Source organism: Carlito syrichta, unplaced genomic scaffold (assembly GCF_000164805.1).
Source record: "Carlito syrichta isolate Samal-C Ts95f unplaced genomic scaffold, Tarsius_syrichta-2.0.1 Scaffold315705, whole genome shotgun sequence".
Classification (NCBI taxonomy): Eukaryota; Metazoa; Chordata; class Mammalia; order Primates; family Tarsiidae; genus Carlito; species Carlito syrichta.
Window position 1 is genome coordinate 65,476 of NW_007259801.1, and position 21,298 is coordinate 86,773.

General features: G+C 46.2%; 1 protein-coding gene across 1 annotated transcript in view; it reads left to right on the plus strand.

Annotated features, from left to right (window-relative positions):
• The window catches only part of TSNARE1 (t-SNARE domain containing 1), a 152,806-nt gene that overhangs the window by 1,836 nt on the left and 129,672 nt on the right, over nucleotides 1-21,298 (plus strand). Inside the window, exons 2-3 of the mRNA XM_021706516.1 lie at nucleotides 6,675-6,824; nucleotides 8,068-8,574. Of these exons, the coding sequence (XP_021562191.1) occupies nucleotides 6,675-6,824; nucleotides 8,068-8,574 (657 nt within the window). The remainder of the gene's footprint in view (nucleotides 1-6,674; nucleotides 6,825-8,067; nucleotides 8,575-21,298) is intronic.

Sequence of the window (21,298 nt, forward strand, 5' to 3'; positions counted from 1 at the left end):
GAGTGGCCACTGCACTCCAGTCTGGGTGACAGAGTGAGACTCCATCTCAAAAAAAAAAAATAAAATAAATAAAAAAAAAATAAAATGTGTTCTTAGGGACATCGAGGAGAGGCAAGATTACATGTGTGTGCACGGGCATGTGCTTGTGGTTTAGACATGTAAAGTTCAGTTATAATGACTTAGAGATCACTCACCCTGACACCCTGATCACCCATCCTTTCCCCGTCCTGTCTTTTCCTCCTTGTCCCGAGCTGTGTATTTACCGTGTCTTGCTTTTTCTTCATAGTTTTACTTATGTGTGTAGGTAAATGGTATCCCTAAACAGCATGTTACTGAGTTTGGCAAGTGTTTAAACTTTATGTGGTGGGATCACACGATCTGTATTATTCTGCAGTGTGCTGCTCTTATCCATTGTGTTCTGTGAGCCTCCACTCTACGTAGAGCTATTGTTTTTCCTGTGTTCGGTTCTGTGAGCACCCTGTGGTGTCTATGCCTGGTCCACATCTGGGAGACAATGAGGTTGTCTCCCATTTTGTGCCATCACGGCCTGTGTTGTTAAGCACCTGTGCCTGGTGTCCAGGGCCTGTCCAGATCTGTGGCGGAGTCGGGGGGCACAGTCCTGGGTTGGGCCCCTTTTGTTCCACCTCCTTATCAGCACCAGTGTGAGTACTGAGTGTGTCAGATGTGATGTTTTGCTGAGCTGGTGGGTGTGATATGGCCTCTGGTTTGAATTGATATTTCTCTGGCAGCTAAGGGAAGAATGCATCATCTTTTCATATGTTTATTGGGCACTTAGATCTTCTCTTGAGTTAACTTTCTGTTTTTCCCTTGGGTTTGTCTTGTACTTGTGGATTTGCAAGATTTCCTTCTGTTTTCTGAAAATGAAAACCTTTTCAGGTGTGTTTAAATGTCCCCGTCCAGTTTGGGCTTGCTCACACTCTGGTGCCTGCCGAGGAACACAGGTTCTCAGTTAGGATACATTCGAGTTTGTCATTCATTTCTGTTGTGGTTTGTGTTCTTCTGTTTAGTTTAATAACTTGTATCACAAGATGTTAATGCGATTGTCCTTTTCTTCCTTCTAAAAATTATATACTGTTTTTTATATTTAAGTCTTTAATTCACCTGGAGTTGATTTTTGTTTATGACATGAGGTGGGGAAGGGTGGAGGGGAAACTCTAATGTTGTTTATGTCTAGTCACATAACAAATTGTCTGGACCATTTATTCTGTCTTTTTTCTACAGACCTGCAGGGACTTCTCAGTGATAATTAAAGTTTCCATTTGGTTTTTCTTGGTCATTTTTAAAATTCCTGAGTCAAAATCCATCTTAATTTCTATAGCTTTACTATGATTCTCAATAGTTTTTAGGGCAAGTTTTTCTTATTTTTCTGCAGAAACTTCTTGGGGTTTTTTGACTCTTTGATGTTGAACTTAGAAACACCTTATCAAACTGCTGCAGTTTTGACTGGACTTGCTTTGTATCCACTGGATTAATATGGAGAGAATTGCTATCTTTATCATCTGAGTCTTCCAATCCATGAGCATGCTATATATCTCTTTATATTGATTGGGTTTTCTTTAATGTCTTTCAGTAAAGTCTTAGAATTTTCTCCATAAAAATCTTATATATCTTTTCTTAAATTTGTTTAAGAAAAAATGTTTTTTTTTTTTGTCGTTGTTGCTATTGTAAGTGGCACCATTCTGAATATTACATTTTCCAAATGTTTCTTGCTGGTGTGTGCACAGAATTCGTTTTTTTAAGAAGTGAAGTCCAGATATTTTCTTTAATTTTTAAATGTTTTGTGTTTTAACTTTCTAGATAAGAAAACTTTCAGACACATACAGGTAGATGTGGTAATGTCGTGAGCTTCTGCACACAGTCAACTTCCTCTGTCACTGCTAGTGGTTAGTCTGGCCACGTTATGCCCTCAATACTCCCCCTGCTGTGTCATTTTGAAGTAAATCCCATACATCAGTCAGCTCATCTGTTAATATTTCCCTGTGTCTCCAAAGGAGAAGGGCTCCTTTAATGTGTGGCCCAAGTTCTATTGGAATGCCTCATGTCAGCCACAATCCCGCATCCATCTGCCATTCAGATGGTCAGTGGCTTCTGGAAGTCACTGTGTTTCCAGTTGCTTGTGTGAAGTGGCAGCCTCCTGAGACCCACATGCCATGTCTGCCCATGCGTCTCTGAGTCCTGCAACTCCAGAGTCTCTCCACCTTTTTATTTTCCCCTCCAAGTTTATTTGTTGAAGAAACCAGGCTTTTCCTGAGCATGTAATTGATTTTTATCTACTGATTTTGTATCTAATCATTTTGCTGAATTATTTTTATTTATTGTCATAATTTGTCTGTGGAGTCTTTTGAGCTTTCTATGTAGATGGTGTTTTAATGACGGTTTTTCCTCCTCTTTTCCAATGCGTTCACCTTTTACTTCCCTTCCCTTCCTGAGGTGGCTAGAATCTCTACTACATTGGGGGATGGAAATAGTAATTATGTTTTCTTATGTGTTTATGGGAGAATGGGCTTATGTGTTTTTTGAATTTTTCAGGGATTTTGCTGTGAAACTATTTGAGTCCAGTGTTTCTCCTTCATGGCAAAATTTTGGACTACAAATTAATTTCTCTGGTTGTAAAAAGTTATTCATGTTTTCTGTTTCTTCTTGAGTTAGTTTTGTTAAGTTGCTTTTTTCTGGAAATGTGTCTGTTTTATCTAATGTTCAATATGTTGAAAGACAGTTTTACACAATGGCCTTTCATTGTCAAGTAACACTGGGGACTATCATGTAGTGGTTAAGAACACAGATTCATAAGCCAGCCCAGTTGATCCCAAGTCCTGCCTTCCCTGCCACTTTTTAGCTTTGTAACCTAACCTTCTGGAAGTGGAGATAAGAGTAGACCTCTGTCACGGCCATGGTGAAGACTGAGTTAACACACTTGAAGCATCTCCAGGGGCTGTGCCACACATAGGCGGGGCTGCTGAGGGCCAGTGGCTGTGCTGCTTCATTCGTGTTTGCAGTATCCAAGCCCCATCCCCTTTCTTGGTCCTAATACTACATATTTGTACCTTCTCTATATTTTCTTGTTATAATCAATAGCTGCAGAGACTTGGCAATTTTATAAGTCTCTACAAAGATGTGACTTCTGGCTTTCTTAATACTTTCTATTACATGTTAATTTTAAAATTTAATGTCTGCTAATAATTTTATTATTTTTCTTCTTTCTTTGAGTTGATGCTGTTTTATTTTTCTAATTCCTAGATTGGATATTTACCTTATTCATGTTCAATATTCAGTTTTTATTCTTTTTCTAATAAAAGTATTTAAAATTATGAATTTCCAAATAATCACTGCTTTAGTTGAATATCACACATTTAAACATATATGGTATTTTAAATTCTTGTTTAGTTATAAATGTCCTCTAATTTCTATTATGATTTCTTCTGTGCCCAATGTATTTCATTTCCAAACATATGTATTTTTCTTTCTAGTTGTCTTTTAAAGATGATTAGTAACTGATTGCATTTCTGTCAGAAGAGGATCAGTGTTGCCCTAACTTGTTGAAAATGTGAGGTTCTGGGAAGCTGGGTGCAATCCTGCCTCCGCGTTTCTTTACGTACCTCTCTGCTCTGGGGTACCTGGCATGGTTTCCATGCATGCTGACCTTTGAGACTCTAAGAGCTGAGGATGACCTTCCAGCAGAATGGTGGGATCACAGTGAGATCCGCAGGGGTGTAGGAGCAGCTGCTTTTACCCAGTCCTTTCTGTGTGCCAATGTTCTGGCCACCCTAATTGTGCAGCACCTAGGGCTGTCTCATCGTCATCACAAACCCTAGACTAAGACAGCGAAGAACTGCTGGCAGGTTGTTAACACATAAAGAACTCAAACAAAGGGGGGGGAGACCCCTCAAACCCTCATTCATATGGGCCAGGTCTGCGAACAGCTAGGAAATATAGATGGCTCATCAGTACATGAGCAGTGGTCAGCTTTATGGTAACCTGAGAGAGGAAATTAAGGCATCCATGTGTGCCATTGCAGCCGGCAGTATGAGCAGGGGGACATGGGGGAAGGTGAGGAGCAACTGGCAAGGGAAGGGACCCTGGAATGTCCCTCTCCTGGCCCAGCTCTGCCTCTTCCGGACTGTGACTTCGGAGATGATCAGCGATATGAGCAGAGATGTTCACTGCTGCAGATTCATGAGAGTGAGAATTCAGAAATACTGTAAATAACCAGCTTTAGGGGTATAGTTGAGTAAGTTACAGTCTGTGATGGAATGTGACTCAGTCATTAAAATCACTGTTGAAGACCTGGGGTGGCCTATGTACATGTTAAGATGAATGAAGTTTGGTAATGAGAACATTCAGAGAAATAAGAGTAGAAGACCATGCACACACTACTTTATGGTATAAAACACCTCTCATCCCCCAGTGTTAATAATATTTGTCTGTGGCTGCTGTGATCTTAATTTTCTTATTTAGAGTTGTCTGCATTTAATTTTTTTCTGTAATTTGTATGTATTATTCTATTAAAAATGTCCCAGGCCAGTCCTCCTTACTCCCAAAGTTCTAGGTTTATGTAATTCAGGAAATGAAAAATGGGAAATGTCCCAGGCCAGTCCTCCTTACTCCCAAAGTTCTAGGTTTATGTAATTCAGGTGGGTGGACCATACTGGCCCCTGCAATGGGTGTGGGGAGACAGTGTGGAAGACTGTGGGGGTGGTGGGTAGGACCTAGACTTGGGGTGAGTGATGCAGGTGTGGTGAGGTGATAGGGTGTCCTTGGGTGATGGCTGCCAGCCAAGCCTACAGTCTCTCTGGGGACCTGGTCAGGGGACTGTGGGATCCATCCCTGAACAGACGGTGAACCCAGTCCCTGAATACGTAGATCCTCTTTTTATGCACCGTTGTCTGGGGCAGTGACTGCTGAGGTGGGGGTCTTGGACCTACAGAGTGTCTCCATTCAGGGGGAGGATGGCTTGGGCCGTTAGGAAGAGGGGCCCATCTAAATCCAGAGGGATAAAGCATGCCGTCTTGGGAGAGGGAGCCACTCAGAGCCAGAGGAACAGGGCCAGCCTTCTTGGGAGAGGAGTTCCTCTGGAGCTGAAGGGAGAGGGCCTTTCCTCTCTTGGGAGAGGGGCCCTGCACTAGAGTTCACAGTCATCAGACACTCAGAGACACCTACAACCTGGGACCCTCAGCTGGGCCCTGGCCAGGGCCTCTCTCCTGGGTGCTGTGATTACTGTGTCTGTCTGGACTGCAGCTACTGCCTCTCCAGGCCCCAGGCTCACTCCTATTCTGACTGTATGGTTCACTTGATTGTAATTTTCTGCCCTTGGGAACCCCCACCCCCAAATAAGCCAGACTGCCGCCATCCCCTTCCTTCTGTTTCCTTCTCCCCTCATCCTCCTGCAAAGGGTCGAGCTAGAAGATGAAGAGGTCACATTGCAGAACAGTGAGCTGGGACACTTCCCTGGGTCTATGTGACTAGCAGGGCCTGGCTCTACCTGGGGCTTGGGAAATGCTCTCTGGAGGCAGGAGGGTAGACAAGGTGGCCTTTGGGACCTCCCCAATCCAGGCCTTTGGGACTCCCCTCCTTGTCTTGCTGGGCTGCAGTGTCCTCTACCGAATGACTGGGGCATCCTCCTGGTTTCCCTTATCCAAGGATTGCATGAAGAGCCTTTTCCAAGAGCTGCTGCTTCAGGTGCTCAGTGAAGGGACAGAGCTCAGAGACAGGGCCCAGTGGCCACTTGTGCCATCCTGGGAATTCCCTAGAGGCTGTTGACATGGTGAGAAAGAGATTCTAAGCCAGCAGCATCAATGTCGTCTACTGGGGCATGTTGCAGGGAGAACAGGGCACAGAAGGCAGCTAGGGTCCTGTTTCAGAGGGCCTGACCTGGCACACACTGTTTTATTGACTCTTGGATGCAGATTGAAAGGAACATTTTCGTTCCCAAGGTGCTAAAGTATTTTTATAAGGTGCATCTGAGGATTGATGAATCTCAGTAAAATGTATTCAGAAATGTTTGGTGAATAAATGGGAATTATTAGAGAAAATTGCAGGATGTTATTTGGGGAACCCAAACTGTGCCAGGGGACTGATGGGGTACCTAGGGGTGGTGGAGAGTGTTCACACACACCTTCATACAGCTGTACCCCTGCCACTTACCCTGTGTGAGGAAGAGCAGTGGTGTTCTGCTTTTCACTTCCCACGTGCCATGGGACAGTGTTCAGTAAAACACAATAGATGGTCCATACTTGGATGTTGTGGCAGTTTCGAATTGCCATAAGTGATCCTAAAGCCTTACTCTCCGTTTTTATACTTCATCTGTCGCAGGCTTGTAACAGCTGTCCAAGGTTTTGTCTGTGGGTACACCTGTGGGCTATGATCTAAGCTAGGGAGTTGTGTGCTAGTTTGGGGTGGCTTTTCAGAACTGTGGTTCAGAGGAAAACCTGGAACACCTAAAGCTCTGAACTCCATGCTGACATTTAGCAAAAGGGGACTGTTCCAGAGAGTGCAGTAGTCAGGGAAGGCTTCCTGAAGGAGGTGGGCCTGAGTGGAGCTTCTCAGGCCCAGGGTACCTGCCGTCCATGTGTGGGGACCTGGTACCACCAGCAGTGCCCTGAACTGCTTGTGCAGGCAGGCTGGGAGTAATCATAACTGTCCCTTGCTGTCCATAGAGTGCGCTAGATGTTGGACGGAGTATGGAATCCGCCATTTCCCCTGCCTGTCGCCAGACAGCAACCCACAGGACCTCTGTGTGGGGAAGGACGGGGAAGGTGATCTGGGGCCGGCGGGCACGCTCAGAGTCCCAAGGGCCAGGAAGCGAGGTACTTCCACTCAGACACTGGGTCTGGGGTGTCCCGGGAAGGTTCCCGGAAATGCAGGCACTGAAGAGGGATGTGTCAGCAGGCAGGAGCTGTAGTAATGGTAGCTGCAGGGGAGGAGGCTGGGGCGGGAATCAAGGCCTGTCTCTGCCTCACCCCCATCAGCTTCTCCTCTTGAGGAGGGTGGATGCTGTGGCCAATATAGACCAGACAAAGGAAGGAAACTGAGTGGTGGCTAGGGCTGTCAGGGCTCTGTGGGTTCAGAAAGCCTGGCCCAGCGGGACAGAGAGTGAGGGGTGCTCACACCCAGGGGTCTGGACCTGTTCATCTCGTCCTTGGGTCCCAGAGCCTAGATTGTCTTTGTGAAGTTGGCTGGTGAAGGGATTTAGGGTCCTTGATGTATGATTTAGGGAGGAGCAGGTGTGGCAGCCTTTGCAGAGGTGGGTCTGGGTGGGTTTCCCTCTTAGCAGAGAGACCCATTCTGTGTGCTTCCTTGGCCCACAGAGAGAAGAAGGCCTGCCCTGGTATGCTGCTTCCCAGTGGGCCTCAGACATGTACCTGCTGCCCTCAGGGAGTCTTCTAGTGTTGAAGGCACTGTCCCTGTCTTTGGGAGACCCTCATCTTCTGTCCATACTGAGCTATGCCCTGGGTGGAAGACCTGGCCCCTACCTGCAGGAAGCCAGTCTGGTTGGTGACAAGGCTCATATGTGAGCAAAGATGGAGACCTTGGTACTGTCTTCCAGCCTAGCCTGTAGCCCCTGTGAGCTCTGGGAGAGCTGTAGAGGCACAGGATGGCAGCAGAATGAGACTGCAGGCCTAGCCATCTTGCCTCCTGCCTGTTCTTGGCATTCATGGGGCCAATGGGCAGGTATGAACAGTATTCCGGCAGTTTCCTCTCCCTGGGCCTGCAGGCAGGAGATGTGTGGAGAGGGCCCAGCCTATCTGGCACCCTTGTCTGATGGTGGTTACAGAGGGCTGGCAGAGCCAGTGATGTCCTGTTTGGGAGATGGGCACTGTGACCCAGAAGTTAGGGACCTTGCTGATGGCACCTAGCAAGTCAGTGGCAGAGCTCTGGGGCTTGGGTCCAGGCCTTTCGACACTAGCAGGGAGGGGTGGTGGCTGGGAGCAGGCAGAGCTGTGTCCTGAAGCAGAAGCCAAAGAGGAGGTGCCCCAGGGAGCTGCTGCCAGAGTTGCCTCCTCCACCAGGCCCAGGGCCTTAAACAACCGCCTTTTGGTGCCTTTCCAGGGCCAGAGGTTGCTCCTGAAGGCAGTCAGACGCCAGAGCCCACCTCACCACTTGCCACTGTCCTAAGGAAGGACTTGGCTGCCGGGCCCCATGGCTGGATGGCAGGACCGAGTGCCACCCGGGCCAAGAAGAGGAAGCCCAACTTCTGTCCACAGGAGACCGAGGTACTGGTGTCCAAGGTCAGCAAGCACCACCAGCTGCTGTTTGGCACGGGGCTACTGAAGGCTGAGCCTACCCGCAGGTACCGTGTGTGGAGCCGCATCCTGCAGGCTGTGAACGCACTGGGCTACTGCCGCCGCGATGTGGTCGACCTGAAGCACAAGTGGCGGGACCTGCGAGCCGTCGTGCGACGCAAGCTGGGTGACCTCCGGAAGGCAGCCCAAGGCCCCGGCCCAGGCTCCAGCAAGCCCCCGGCTCTGGCCCTCACCCCCGTGGAGCAAGTGGTAGCCAAGACCTTCTCCTGCCAGGCCCTGCCCTCTGAGGGCTTCGACCTGGAGCCGCTCCGAGGTGAGTTCCTTGCCACGCCTGCCCTGCCAGCAGGAAGGCGGGGCTCACCGCACCGCATGGCGCTGTCCTTCCTCCACAGGGACCTCCTCTCCTTTTCTCCTTGTTCTCGTCTCCTTCGTCATCATCACCACTGTCATCATCTGGAATGTTCTTGTCCATTCATCTTCACTCGTCCGTCCATCCATCCATCCACGTATCTGGCAAACGTTTGGCGAGTTCAAAGGGAGCTTCAGAAGTAAACGTCAACTCCCTGCTTAGCTCTTGCCTTGGCCTCTCCCCTACCAGCCTGAAGCAGAGCTGAGCACGTGCAGACAAGTAAGATAGGGTCTTTCTCTCGTGGCTATCCAGACTCTGGGACTGCGACTGTGGTGAGAGGCATGTTTGCTGTTGCTGTCCGGTGCACACATATGCACCGAGATACAGACATTTCAGTGGTGCCTTCCCTTGCCACATGCCACATGTGCTGATGTTTTCTGTCCTGTTCTATTCTCTCCATTAAAATAAAGTTAGTTGTGACTTACTAAGTTGGTTTCACGACCTAAGTTTCAGAGCTGCGATTTGGAACATGCTGCACTGTTACTGTTTTAACACCCAGAAGAGGCCTGGTACCGGCTGGTCCTGCCCTGTAGTATCAAGGTGGGCAAGTTGAGACCCGGGAAGAAGGATCTTCCTGGAGCTGCATTGTCTATCTGTGGAGCCCCTGAGACTCAGGCAGAGTGCTTCTGCTCCAGGAGAGCATCATGCTCTGTTGGTGGCTGATGGGTTGGGAGGTCAACAGAGGTCAGTGCAGGCTCCGGTTCCATGTGTGGCAGGGGCCCAGACAGGTGCTGGGGAGTAGGCATGGTATGTACATGCTGTAGTCCCAGCAACACTCAGGCCACCGAACTGTTTCATGAAGCACAGTGGGAGAGCTGGAAGACGAGGGTAGCTTCATGGTCCTGGCGTTGGATTCCAGCTGCAAGGGATGAAGTCTCCATTCTGCTGTGGAAGCTGTCTGGGCAGATCATGCCCTGGGACTAGAGAGATCCCTAGAGCACAGGGCTGCAGTGGGCCAAGATCCCCTCAAGACATCAGCTGGAATCTGCTCCCTTGCCCAAGCCGAATGTGCGGTGAGGACTGCGAAGCTGGAGGTGGTGGAACTGATGCCTAGAAGAAGCTCTCTACAGTGCTTTCATCCCGGCCTGGTCAGGGTGGATCAGCAGGATATCTGGTCGTGATGGTGTAGCCTCCCTGCCCTGCTTGGCCCCCCAGCATGAGGTGGCAAGAAGTAGCATCTCTTGTAAGCAAGCCAGCCGACCCTCCCTTGAAGAGATTGCTCAGGGTTGGCTGTTAAATTTGGGGGTGTGTCTGCCAGAACAGCTTTTCCTCTTGGTAGAGTCAGGGACTGGGTGGTGGAAGGGGGTACTCCTTTCCTACAGCTGGAAAACCAGCTGCTACTGGTGCTAGAGTGTGGAACCAGCCCCAGGCCTTCCTTCGCTCTGCAGAGTGCAAGGACAAGCGCTCCGTTCTCTGCCAACTGTCCCAGGGACTCAGCTGTCCACTCTAGTGGGGTGAGAGCCTTGTAGGAGACTGGCCGGCGTGCTCCAGTGACTCAGAGGACTGCTGTCACAGGCCATGGGCCCGCTCTTGACTGTGACTTTTCCGTGGGGAAGCCCTCCTGCCCTCCTCACAGGGTTTAAGTGGGATTCTTGCGCTGTCAAGGTTGGGGATGATAAGTGAGCTGGTGGCTGTGCTGGGTGCTAGGTAATTAACAAGAATTAATATAGAAAGTGGCAAGATTAGAGACCCAGCCTGGGTCCTTAGCACAAGAGAGATTGGCGCAGCTTGCTGGGTGGTGAGTGACCTAGTGGATAGTAACACTGATGAAGGTAACCTCAACAGCAAGGAGGAGGAGGTGGTATGTGGAGGTGGTGAGATGGCTTGATGTCCTCTTTTGCCTCCTACTGTCCAGCTCTGTGTTCAAGACCTCTGTCCCTGGCCTGTCCTGGATGGGCCCAGGAGCATACTCTGCTCAGGGTTGGAGGGCAGAGCTGGAGGGTGGGCTCAGGCCCTGAGGACCAAGTGCTGTTCTGCCTGCTGTCCTGTCAGGGCCCTCCTGGGACGTGCTTGCAGTCCCGTGTGGCTGTCCCAGCACTGCCCACCCTCACTCCTCTCCACACTCATCAAGGACAGGCTTTTATTTCCCATGAACAGGAGTCCCTTTGCCCCTGCCTTGGCAGAAGATGTGGGTCTGGATTGTTACTCAACAGAAGACATCCCAGCTATGCATAAGGAGATGAGTGTGTGTGTGTTGGGGGGGCAGGGATGGGGGGACTTGAGGTCATTCTCAACATCCCTATCCTCAGTCAGTCCCCACTGTGATTTGAGCCCCTCCTCCATGTCGGGTCCCGTGTCTGAGAGTTATAATGCAGTGGAGACAGATGCTGGGGGAGAGGTTGAGAGGAGAGTGATAATGTCTTGTGAGCACCTCCTCTTCCAGGTCTCTAAGGGGCATTTCTCCAATTCCATACCTGATTTTTTTTTTTTTAATTTAAAAATTTTTATTGTAAAGATGTGGGGTACAATTCAGGGTTAGGTATACAAACATTGATCATGCAGGTACCCTGTTAATGAAGTATGTCCCTCCCTCCCCTGGCAGTTTCCCTCAACTGCCAATCCACCCCTCCCAACAGTTTCCCATTACTGCCAATCACTTTCTTATAGCATTATAATTGTTCAAGATCATCTTATGAATGACAACATATGGAACTCTGTTCTTTGTTTCTGTGATAAATCACTGAGCATGATAGACTCCAAATCCATCCAGGTTACTGCAAAGTCCATATATTTGTCGTTCTTTATCATCCACTTGTTTTCTTTTTTTTTTTTATAATTGATATTTTTTATTTTGATATTGTAGGGTACAGTCAAGGGTCCATACCTGATTTTTGACTTTGAAACAGGCTTCAGAAAGTACATGAAAAACTCACAGAGCAAGCAGAAACCAGCACATGCTGTCCCTTCTCTGGGCCAGCCCTACACCTAGTTGTGGCTTCTCCTCTGGGCCCAGGGAGGTATCTGGCATGTAACCTGTGGTGGCACCTGGGGTGTGGAGTCTAGCAACCTGCAGCTCCTGCCTGTGTGCTGACTGGATCGTGAAACCCTGGGGTCTCTGGGACCAAGGGCTAGGAAGGTCGTTTGTGATCCAGATGATAGAGCCCTTGTGTTATTCATGAGGAGGCTGAGGCTGAGAGGGCCTGATTCCCTCAGGGCTGCACAGCTGGAGGGAGCTGTCCTGGCTCTCCTCTCCCAGCCCTGGGACCTTTGGCAAGTGCCATGGCCTTATTATTTTATTCTTTTTATTGAGATAATATTCACATATCACAACTGACCATTTCACCCTTTTGCAGGTCTACAGTCCAGTGATTTTGGGATGAGTGTGTTTCCATCAATTAGTGTGTGCAGCTATCACCACTATCTAATTGCAGAGCATTTCTATCTCCCAAAAGGCAGCCCTGGCCTTGGGCAGTCGCCCCCATCCTCTGCTTTCTGTCTATGGCTTTGCTTGTTCTGGAGGTTTTTTGTCAATGGTACCAGACACATGTGCCTTCGTGTATGTTTTGTAATTCTTGGAGCCCCAGCCTCCTCTTCTATAACATAGGGGTGTGTATACCCTGGGCTGCTGTGATCATTGGGAAACATGGACTGTGGCTCACCCAGTGCCAGGTGTAGTGGGCATCTAGCAAGCCTCCATTTTCCTTATTTGGCTCTCATGCTTTTCTTGGATGCTCGCTGGCCTCCACCCTCCCAGACCAACATGCCACCCGTGTACCCCAGCCTTTGTGCCACTTCCTTGCTCATGCCATCCGCCTTCTTGAAGCATGGTACTCTGAGCCTTGCCAAAGGCCCTGCTTTACCCTGGCCACAGACTGAGCCCTGTCCTGGTCACTCTGGCCCCTACCCTGCTATGGATTCAGCTCTCCAGCCCCACTGTCAGGCCTCACAGGGAAGCTGCCCCCAGCCTTACTTGGGTTCTTGGTAGTGTTGCCTTCATGGTGTGTGGCTGGTTGTCATCCGTGTCAGAGATGCCTGCTGGCACAGCTGTTCTGAAGAGGGGCGGGCTATAGGGAGCAAGGCCTTTTTAGCGCAGGGCTACTGCTTTTTAGCTAATGAGATGCCTGGCCTCACCAGGCGTGGGGGGTGAGCCCACAATTCCTCATGGTCTTTCTCTTTGGCATTTTTATCTGCTGGATTTTCCTTGCAGCAGATTTCCCTCTGGGGGCTTGTTCTGGGTGGGCCAGGCTGGGTGGGGCGTTCAGGCGTGAGCACTGCCCTGCGCTTCTCTGGCTTCTAGGCCCTTGCTAGGCTGATCCTACCTGCTGTTGCCAAGCCCGGCTCTCAGTTTGACTGGTTTGACAGCTGGTTAGACAGCCCTCTCCACGAGGCCCTTGGATGTTAGTCACCCTTCCCTCCCCAGGGTGAACCTTGCAGGCTTGTGACTCACATTTTCGCGGGTTCCTGAGCACTCAGTGGAGGGTCTGGCGGCCTTGCCCACCTGGATGGACAGCCCCAGCCAGGTGTGTCTGGGGAGCCTCTCCATGCCTTCTGTGCTGCTTGTGGTCCTCCTGCAGCCACATACCCCACACCTCACAACTGTGCCTTGACTGGAAATCCGACCAAGGGCTTTCTCTCACAGATCACTTTGAAGTGCTGTTTTTCCAGAGCTTCATGAGTAGAATTGGCACATTCCTGGCATAGGTGTCTCATGTCCCACCCCTTGTCGTGGCAGGCATTGTTGATCAGTCACTGTATGTGTAACCACAAAACTGCCTGAAGAGGCCTTAGCATCTTCAACATAGCACCTGGAGCGGTGGCTCCAGGTGCTATGGGAAGATGGCCCGACCAGGTGCTATGGGAAGATGGGTCTATCCCCAGGGCAGTTGGCCTCATCCTTCTGACATGAAGCCCATGTTTCTGTGTCTCTCAGTTCCAGCTCTTCTGTGGCTTCTCCTCTGCTGCCCACAGCATGTGGTTGGAGCTGTGACCTTGCAGGCTGGCCACCTGCCCCGTCCTGAGGTTCCACTTGCTCTGTCCTTTGGGCACTCTGAGCTGCCCCTCAATGCTGTGGCATCTGTGCCTATGCTATCCCTGCCTCCTCCTCCCCTCCTTCCTCTGCTTCATCCACAGCATGGTCCAGGGGCCTGTGACTCTCTCCCTGCTCTGCAGAGACCCATCTGGGTTATCACCTGGGGGATTAACAAGAGCCGTTGGACATCATGCAGCAGCACGGCCCTGTGAAGTTGGCTCTGCTTTTGGCACGTCTGTGTCTGAGTCTGCCCTCCATCAGCTCAGGCTGGCCTGGGGCTGGCCCAGGGGAGTTGATCAGAAGCCTCGTCAGTCACACGCTAAGACCGTGGATTTCTCTGTTTCCTCTTTAGTTCCCCTGATTGTTGCTCTATATGTGTCAAAGCTGGAAGTACAGATGTATGGAGGCTTAGAGTGAATGGTCTCCCAGGGGATTAGCCCCTTTGTCTCACTTGCTCTCCTCCTGTCTTTCTGTCAGCTAGACAAACAGGTGAGCAGGAATCCTCTTGAGGTGGAGAGGCAGGCTGGCCACCTGTGCCCCTGCCCAGGTCATGCTGGCAGAATCTGGCAGCTGCTCATGCTGGGGCATGGAGGCCAGGGAGAAGCCCAAGACAAGGCTGCTTGCTGTGGAGCCAGCATATGGTGGCTCTGTGATGGGGGAAGGAGGGTATGGGCAGGGGCCTGACTGGGGACTCTGTTTTGGCCTTTTTGGGATTACTCTGTGTGGACTCACATACACCCCATATCCCATTTGTTGCAGAGGTTGGCATTGAGTGTAAGTTGGGGGAACAGGCTGCTGCAATTGTGCTGGCCTCCTCACTGACCATTTCTGAGCCTCGAGTCTGTACCAGGCTCCATGCTGGGTGGACCCATGACAGCTTGTGAGAGAGACTCTAATGTCACCAACAGGAGAGGCAGAAGGCAGAGAGCATTTAAGTGGTAGTCCCTGCCAGGGGGCTTCCTAGGTGTCTTCCAGTCCATTAGACTCCAGTGGTGAGAATGTCCCTCTACTTTTTCTCCTGGGGAGGAGAGGTACCTGGCCATTGTCTGTGATGCCCAGTTCAGCTCAGGACTAAACCAGGTAGGCCTACGTGCTATTATCACTGGGCTTTTTCCTGCCCGAAACAAAGTGGAGACCTTGTCCTTCAGCCCAGCCCCTTAGCAGCCAGGAGTTGCCTGGCCAGGGTCATGCCTGGTAGGGACAGAGCCTGGCAGCCATTCAGCTTGCCTGGCGGCCAGGCAGGCTTAGAGAGGGATGTCCAAAGAGGATCTTGGTGCTGACCATGGCGTGGTTGTCTGGGTGTCTCCCTCAAGTTCCTTCTTGGGGGACCCCCTCCTTCTGTGGCTACAGGGGCCTTTGGGACCTGGTTTAATGAAGATCCACCTATTAGAGCAGATGGGGGTAGTCCTAGACCTTTATATTTCCCCTTAATTGCCAAGTATTCATCAAAGACCTTCTTCCTGCAGTGGGCAGACAACACGCCAGGCCTGCAAGGAGTTGCAGAGCCCTGGCGGGGAGGCATACATGCTTGCTTTTGGTGGTCTTAAGAGTGTTCCATCATCTGTGCTCATTATAGAGGTGGCGAGTAGAGACAGGGACAGCAGAGAAAAGCTCCGATAAGCATTGCTGATTTTTAGTTTTATTTTAGCAAGTACTGGTGAAATAGCTTAGGTGGTGTGAAGATCGACTCTAAGAAATGGATTTTTCTCCTTCCAATTGGAGCAAGTGTTGGGAAAGGACCGAGAGTGAGGGGGCATCCTCTACAGACTTCCTTTAGGCCCAGGCCAGAGCCATGGAATTGTTAGTTCTGGCTTCTACAGCTGATGTCTCCAGCCAAGTGGCCACTCCTCTGAGGGTTTCTGGACCCAATTTGCCTGTGCTTCGGTATCAGCCTTGGCTTTCATTGGTTTTGGCGCCCCATCTGACGTGTGCTCCCTGAAGCTGTACTGCACCTTCTGTTTCTACAGTATCCACAGGTATCGACAGGAGTGGAAGGAGTAGGACAAATGTGCTGTGGTTGGCGGGTGGCAGTCCCACAGGAGCGTGGTGGTGGTGTGGGGTGAGTTGGCCACCTGCCTTGTGAACAAGGACCCACAGAGGAAATAGAGCAGAGCTCTAGGGGAGGCACTACAGCCTGCCTGGCAATGGTATGGCATTTACTGGGAATTCTCTCAGTTGTGAGTTTATACTGTTAGTCAGCAGACTTTTGGAATGCACAGTTGTGCTGGGTCCTCGTCTAGGATGTTGGAGGTCAGAGGTGGGTAGGCTCTGCCCTTGTGCCGAGGAAGATCAACCTGGCCTGTGGGAGGTGTGAGGTGCAGAGGACTGGAGCTGTTGGGGTGGCTCTGCCCAGCTCTGCTTGACATCTGGCCAGGAAGGCGATGGGCAAAGCAAGGTAGCCAGACAGGGCTGTGCTGGGCTGGCTAAGGAGGTCATCCCTGGGAAGATGGGTGGGGAGGGAAGGCACCTGACTGGGAGCAGAGGTGAGGCTGCTCCAGGTGTGTGCTTCTGCCTTATCCCTCATTGGAACTGGGATACAGCTTCTTTGATGTTTAACTGATATGCAGTATGGTGTATCCATTTAAGGGTGTGGTTCAGTGAGATTTGGCGGATACACACATCCATATGACTTCTACCCCACTGAGGGGTAAATAACTTTTCCATGACCTCAGATAGTTCCTTCTGCACTTCCCTGGTCAGCCACCCCAGGCCAAGACCACTACTAATTTGCTTTTTGCCATGCAGATGAAGTTTCTGTTTGCAAAATTTCACATACCAGGAGTCAGATAGTATAGTGTGTGCTCCTTGGCCCCATATGATTGTTGTGTGTATCAACAATGCAACAATCTGTTTTTATTGCTCAGTAGTGGATGTACTTTTGGGTATACCGCAGTGTGTGTTTCCATCCACCTGTTGATGGACATTTTCACTTTGGCTATTGTGAGTAATGGTGCTGTGAACATTTTTGTAAAATTTTTGTATGGACAAATGTTTAAATACTTAGGAGTTGAATCACTTGTCATATAGTTAGTATAACTAACTTGTCATATAGTTAGTATAACTTTTTAAGATGCCCAGATTGTTTTCCAGGGTGGCTGTGCCATTTAAATCCTTGGCAGCACTTGATATTGTCCATCATTGTAGGTTTAGCCACCTTGTGGGTCGTGCTATGGTTTGAATATTTGTTCCTTCCAAACCTCATGTTGGAATTTGATCCCAGTGTTGGTGGTGGGACCTAATGAGAAGTGTTTGGGTCATGGAGATTGATTCCTCTGAATAGATTACTGCCTTTTATTGGGTGTGAGTTCTCTGTTTGTTAGTTCCTGCCAGAGCTGGTTGTTAAAATGTGCTTGGCACTTTCCTACTTCTTTCTTGTTTCCTGTCTCACCATGTGATCTTTGCATATCTAACTCTTCTTCAACTTCCACCATGAACAGGAATACCCTGAGGCCCACACTAGATGCCCAGTCTTGAACTTTTCCAACCATCAGAGTCATGAGCCAAATAAATTCTTTTTTCTTATAAATTACCTGGCCTCAGGTATTCCTTTATAGCAACACTAAATGGACTAAGACAGGTGATGTGTAATAGTATGTCATTGATTATAGTTTTCATTTGCATTTCTCTGATGTTGAACATCTTGCTATGTACTTATTGGCTTTTTGTATATCTTTTGTGTAGTGTCTATTCAGATGTATTGTCCCTTTTATATTGGGTTATCATATTTTGTCCTATGAGCTCATTTATTTACAATATAAGGACTTTGTCAGATATCTGTATTGTGAATATTTTCTTAGCTGGTGGGTTGTCTTTTAATTTTCTTAACTGTTATTTGAAAGTACAAAGTTTTACTGTTTTATATGATCAATTTTTATTGTATGGTTTTTGTTTTTTGTGTATTGCCTAATAAACCTTTCTCTACTACAAGGTTGCAAAGAATGTTCTTCCTATCATATTTTTAGAAGTTTTATACTTTTAGCTTTTGCACTTAAGTCTATGATCCATGTTGAGTTTATATTTGTGTTTGGTTAATTTTGAGTTAAGATTCAGTAGATATCCAGAGGTTCTTGCACCGTTGGTTGAAAATTCCACCAAATTACTTTTGTCTAACATGAATTGACTGTATGTTTATGTGAGATATTTGTTTCTATGGATCTAAATGTCTCTGCTTAAACCTATATCACTCTGTTTTGATTACTGTAACTATAAAGTACATCTTGAAGTGAGTTAGGAAGATTTCCTCTTTTTCTGTTTGTTGAAACAATTTGTGTGGAATTGGTATTATTCTTCCTGCAAATACATATGTGGTATAGCTCAGAAGCTATCCGAGACTGGAATTTTCATTGTGGGAACATTTTAAACTACACATTCATTTCCTTTAATGCTATAGTGCTCTCCATGCTATTTCTTCTCAAGTGAGCTTTGATAGTTTTGTGTTTTCCAAGGAACTCTGCCATTTCATCAAAGTTGTCAGATTAATTGGCACGAAGTTGCTCATAATATTCCTTTAGTGTCCTTCTAATATCTGTAGGATCTGTAGCGATATCTTCTCTTTAATTTCTGATATTGCAGATGTGTATTTTTTTGACTTGATTAGTTTAAGTAAGCTTATTGTCTCAGTATTATTCTGATATAAGTTTATTGATTTTATTAAATGTTTCAAATAACCTGATTTTGATTTTGTTAATTTTCTCTGTCTAATGTTTATCGAATTGATTTATGCTCATCTTTATTATTTCCTTCCTTCTACTTACTTTGGGTTTAATTTGCTTCTGTTAGATCACTGACTTGAGATTTTTCTTCTTTTGTAATATAAGTAAGTATATATTGCTATAAATTTTCCTCTATGCGTTGCTTTATTTATACAGATTTTACTATATTGTGTTTTCATTTTGTTTTGTTAAAAATTTCTTCTAATTTCCCTTGTGATTTCTTCTTTTACTTATGGTTATTTAGAGGTATATTTTTTAATTTCAGAAAATGATGCATTTTCATAGATCTCTTTCTTTACTGATTTCTAGTTTAATTCTGTTGTGTTCAGAGAATATATTTTGCATGATTTTAGCTATTATATCAAGACTTAATTTATGGCCTGAAATATAGTGTATCTTAGTGAATGCTCCATGTGCATTTGACAAGAATGTGTATTTGCCTGTTGTTGAGTGGAGTGTGCTATAATGCAGGTCAGGTTGACTGATAGTGCTGTTTTCTGTATCCTGTCTGATTTTTTTGGTCTCCTTGTTCTGCTACCTACTGAGAAAGAAATGTTGACAACTCTGACTATAATTGTTGATTTGTGTGTTTCTCTCTTCAATTCTATCAGTTTTTACTTCATATATTTTTAAACTGTGATATTAAGTGTGTACATGTTTAAATTTTTTTGTCTTCATCATTTGACCATTTATTGTAAAAAATATTTACCTTTTCCCCATAGTTATATTTGTAGTTGTGAATTCTACTTTATCTGATATTAGGGTAGCTACCCTAGCTTTCTTATGATTACTGATTGTATGATATATTTTTCCTATTCTTTTACTTATAAGCTTATCTGATTATATATCTAAAGTGGGTTTTTTGTATATACTATGTAGCACAATCTTGCTTTTAATCTAATCTGAGAATCTCTGTTTTCAAATTAGAATGGTTTAGATAGTGCTGTTCGATAGAATTTTTGGTAATGATGGAAAGTTCTTATAGTCTGCATTCTCCAGTATGGTAGGCACTTGGTAAATGTGCCCACTAAGCACTTGAAATGTGTCTAATCAAACTGAGGGACTGAATTTATAATTTAATTTAATTTAAATTAATTAAATCTACGTTTAAATTGCTCCAGGTAGCTAGTAGCTACTGTATTGCACAACTTGTGTTTAGCTCATTTATTGTTTGTATAAATACCAACATGTTTCAATTTTAAATCTACCATCTTGATATTTGCTTTCTATATTTCCCTTTTGTCCTCTTTCTTTCTTTCTTTCTTTCTCATCTGTCTTTTTTTTTAAGTGGAGAGAGTGTTGTTTAGCATTACATTTTACTTAACACTATTGGCTTATTAACTATTTGTCTTTTTTAAGTGATTGCATTAGTGTTTACAGCATATATCTTTAACTTTTCACAGCCTATCTTCAAATAATATTATGTCATGTCACATACAATGTCTAAACTGTACAAGAGTATACTTCCATTTTCCCCTTCTCATCCTCAGTTATTGTTTCATACATTCACTATTGTATGTTATTACCAATACATTATTATGCCAACACAGTGTTATTGATTTTGCTTTAACAGTTGACTGTCTTTCAAATCTAAAAAGTGAGAAAAATGTCTTAAAATTTTTTTATATTTACCATTCTGATGCTTTATTTCTTTATGTAGATCCAGATTTCCTTTCATTGTTACTTTTAACCTAAGTAACTTCTTTTAACATTTCTTGTAGCGCACATCTGGTTGGAACAGATTCTTTCAGCTTTTTTTTTTTTTTTTTTGTCAAAAATAAATCTTCTGCCTCTGTTTTTGCAATGTATTTCCACTGAGTATAGAATTCTCGTTGAACTTCTTATTTTCTTTTCGGCACTTTAAAATTATTTTTCCATCATCTTTTGGCTTCTACCGTTTCTGGTGAAAGGATCGAGTCCTTATATTTTCTTCTTCTGTATGTAGTGTGTGGTTTTTTCCTCTGGTTCCTTTTAAGGTTTATCAGTGACTTTCTGCCATGTTTTTAAAAAAATACTTATTCTGTTTGGAGATTGTTGAAATTCTTGGATTTCTCTGTTTATAGTTTTATAAAATTTGAATACTTTTAATTTATTTTTTCTCAAAATTCTTTTTGATTGTTTTCATGTCCCTTGTTCTGCCCCTCTCCCATGTGTGTGTGCCACTCTGGTTGATGTTGCCTCTAGGTTCCTGGGGCTCTGGCGAGTTTTCTCTCCTTTTCTCTGTTTCATTTTGCTTAGTTGTTTTTTTGTTTTGTCTTCAAGTCTGCTGGTCCTTTCTTTATTCTTCTGTGCCCGTTCTGTGCTTAAGCCCAAACAGCGAGATGTTCACCTCAAATACTTTATTTTTCATGCTTAGAAAGTTCAATTTAGGTCTTTTTTCTCTGTCTTCCATTTCTCTCCTGACTTGTTACATTTTTAAAATATCCTTGAGTGTATTTTTAACTGCTGTTTCACTGTCTCTATGATAGCTGCTTAGTGATGTTCTCTGCTAATTCCACCATCTTTCTGCTATTTCTGTGTCTATTGACTGATTTTTTTCATAGTTTTGAGTCACACTGTTCTTCATATGTCTAACAGATTTTAATTGTGGATGTTGTATTCTTTAGTACTAGATTTGGTTGTTTTCTTTTGAAGAGGATATAACTTTGGTCTAGGCAGCAGTTAAATTACTTGTGGGTCACTTTAACTTTTTCAAGGCTTGTTTTAAAAATCTTTTGGGGCAACTCTAGAGTAACCTTTACCATAACAAAAACTTAGTCCTAAGGCATGACCCTTCTGCAGTCACTACTAAATGCCCTGTGTTTTCCATGAGGTCTTTTCCACCTTTAAAATGTAAACTCTCATGATTCCTGGCCCTCTGTGATCTCAAGTATCGTTTGGCTTACAGCTCCATGGGAGTTGTTATTTCTTCAAGTTCTTTCCTTGGCCAAGTGGGGTTTCTCCCTAT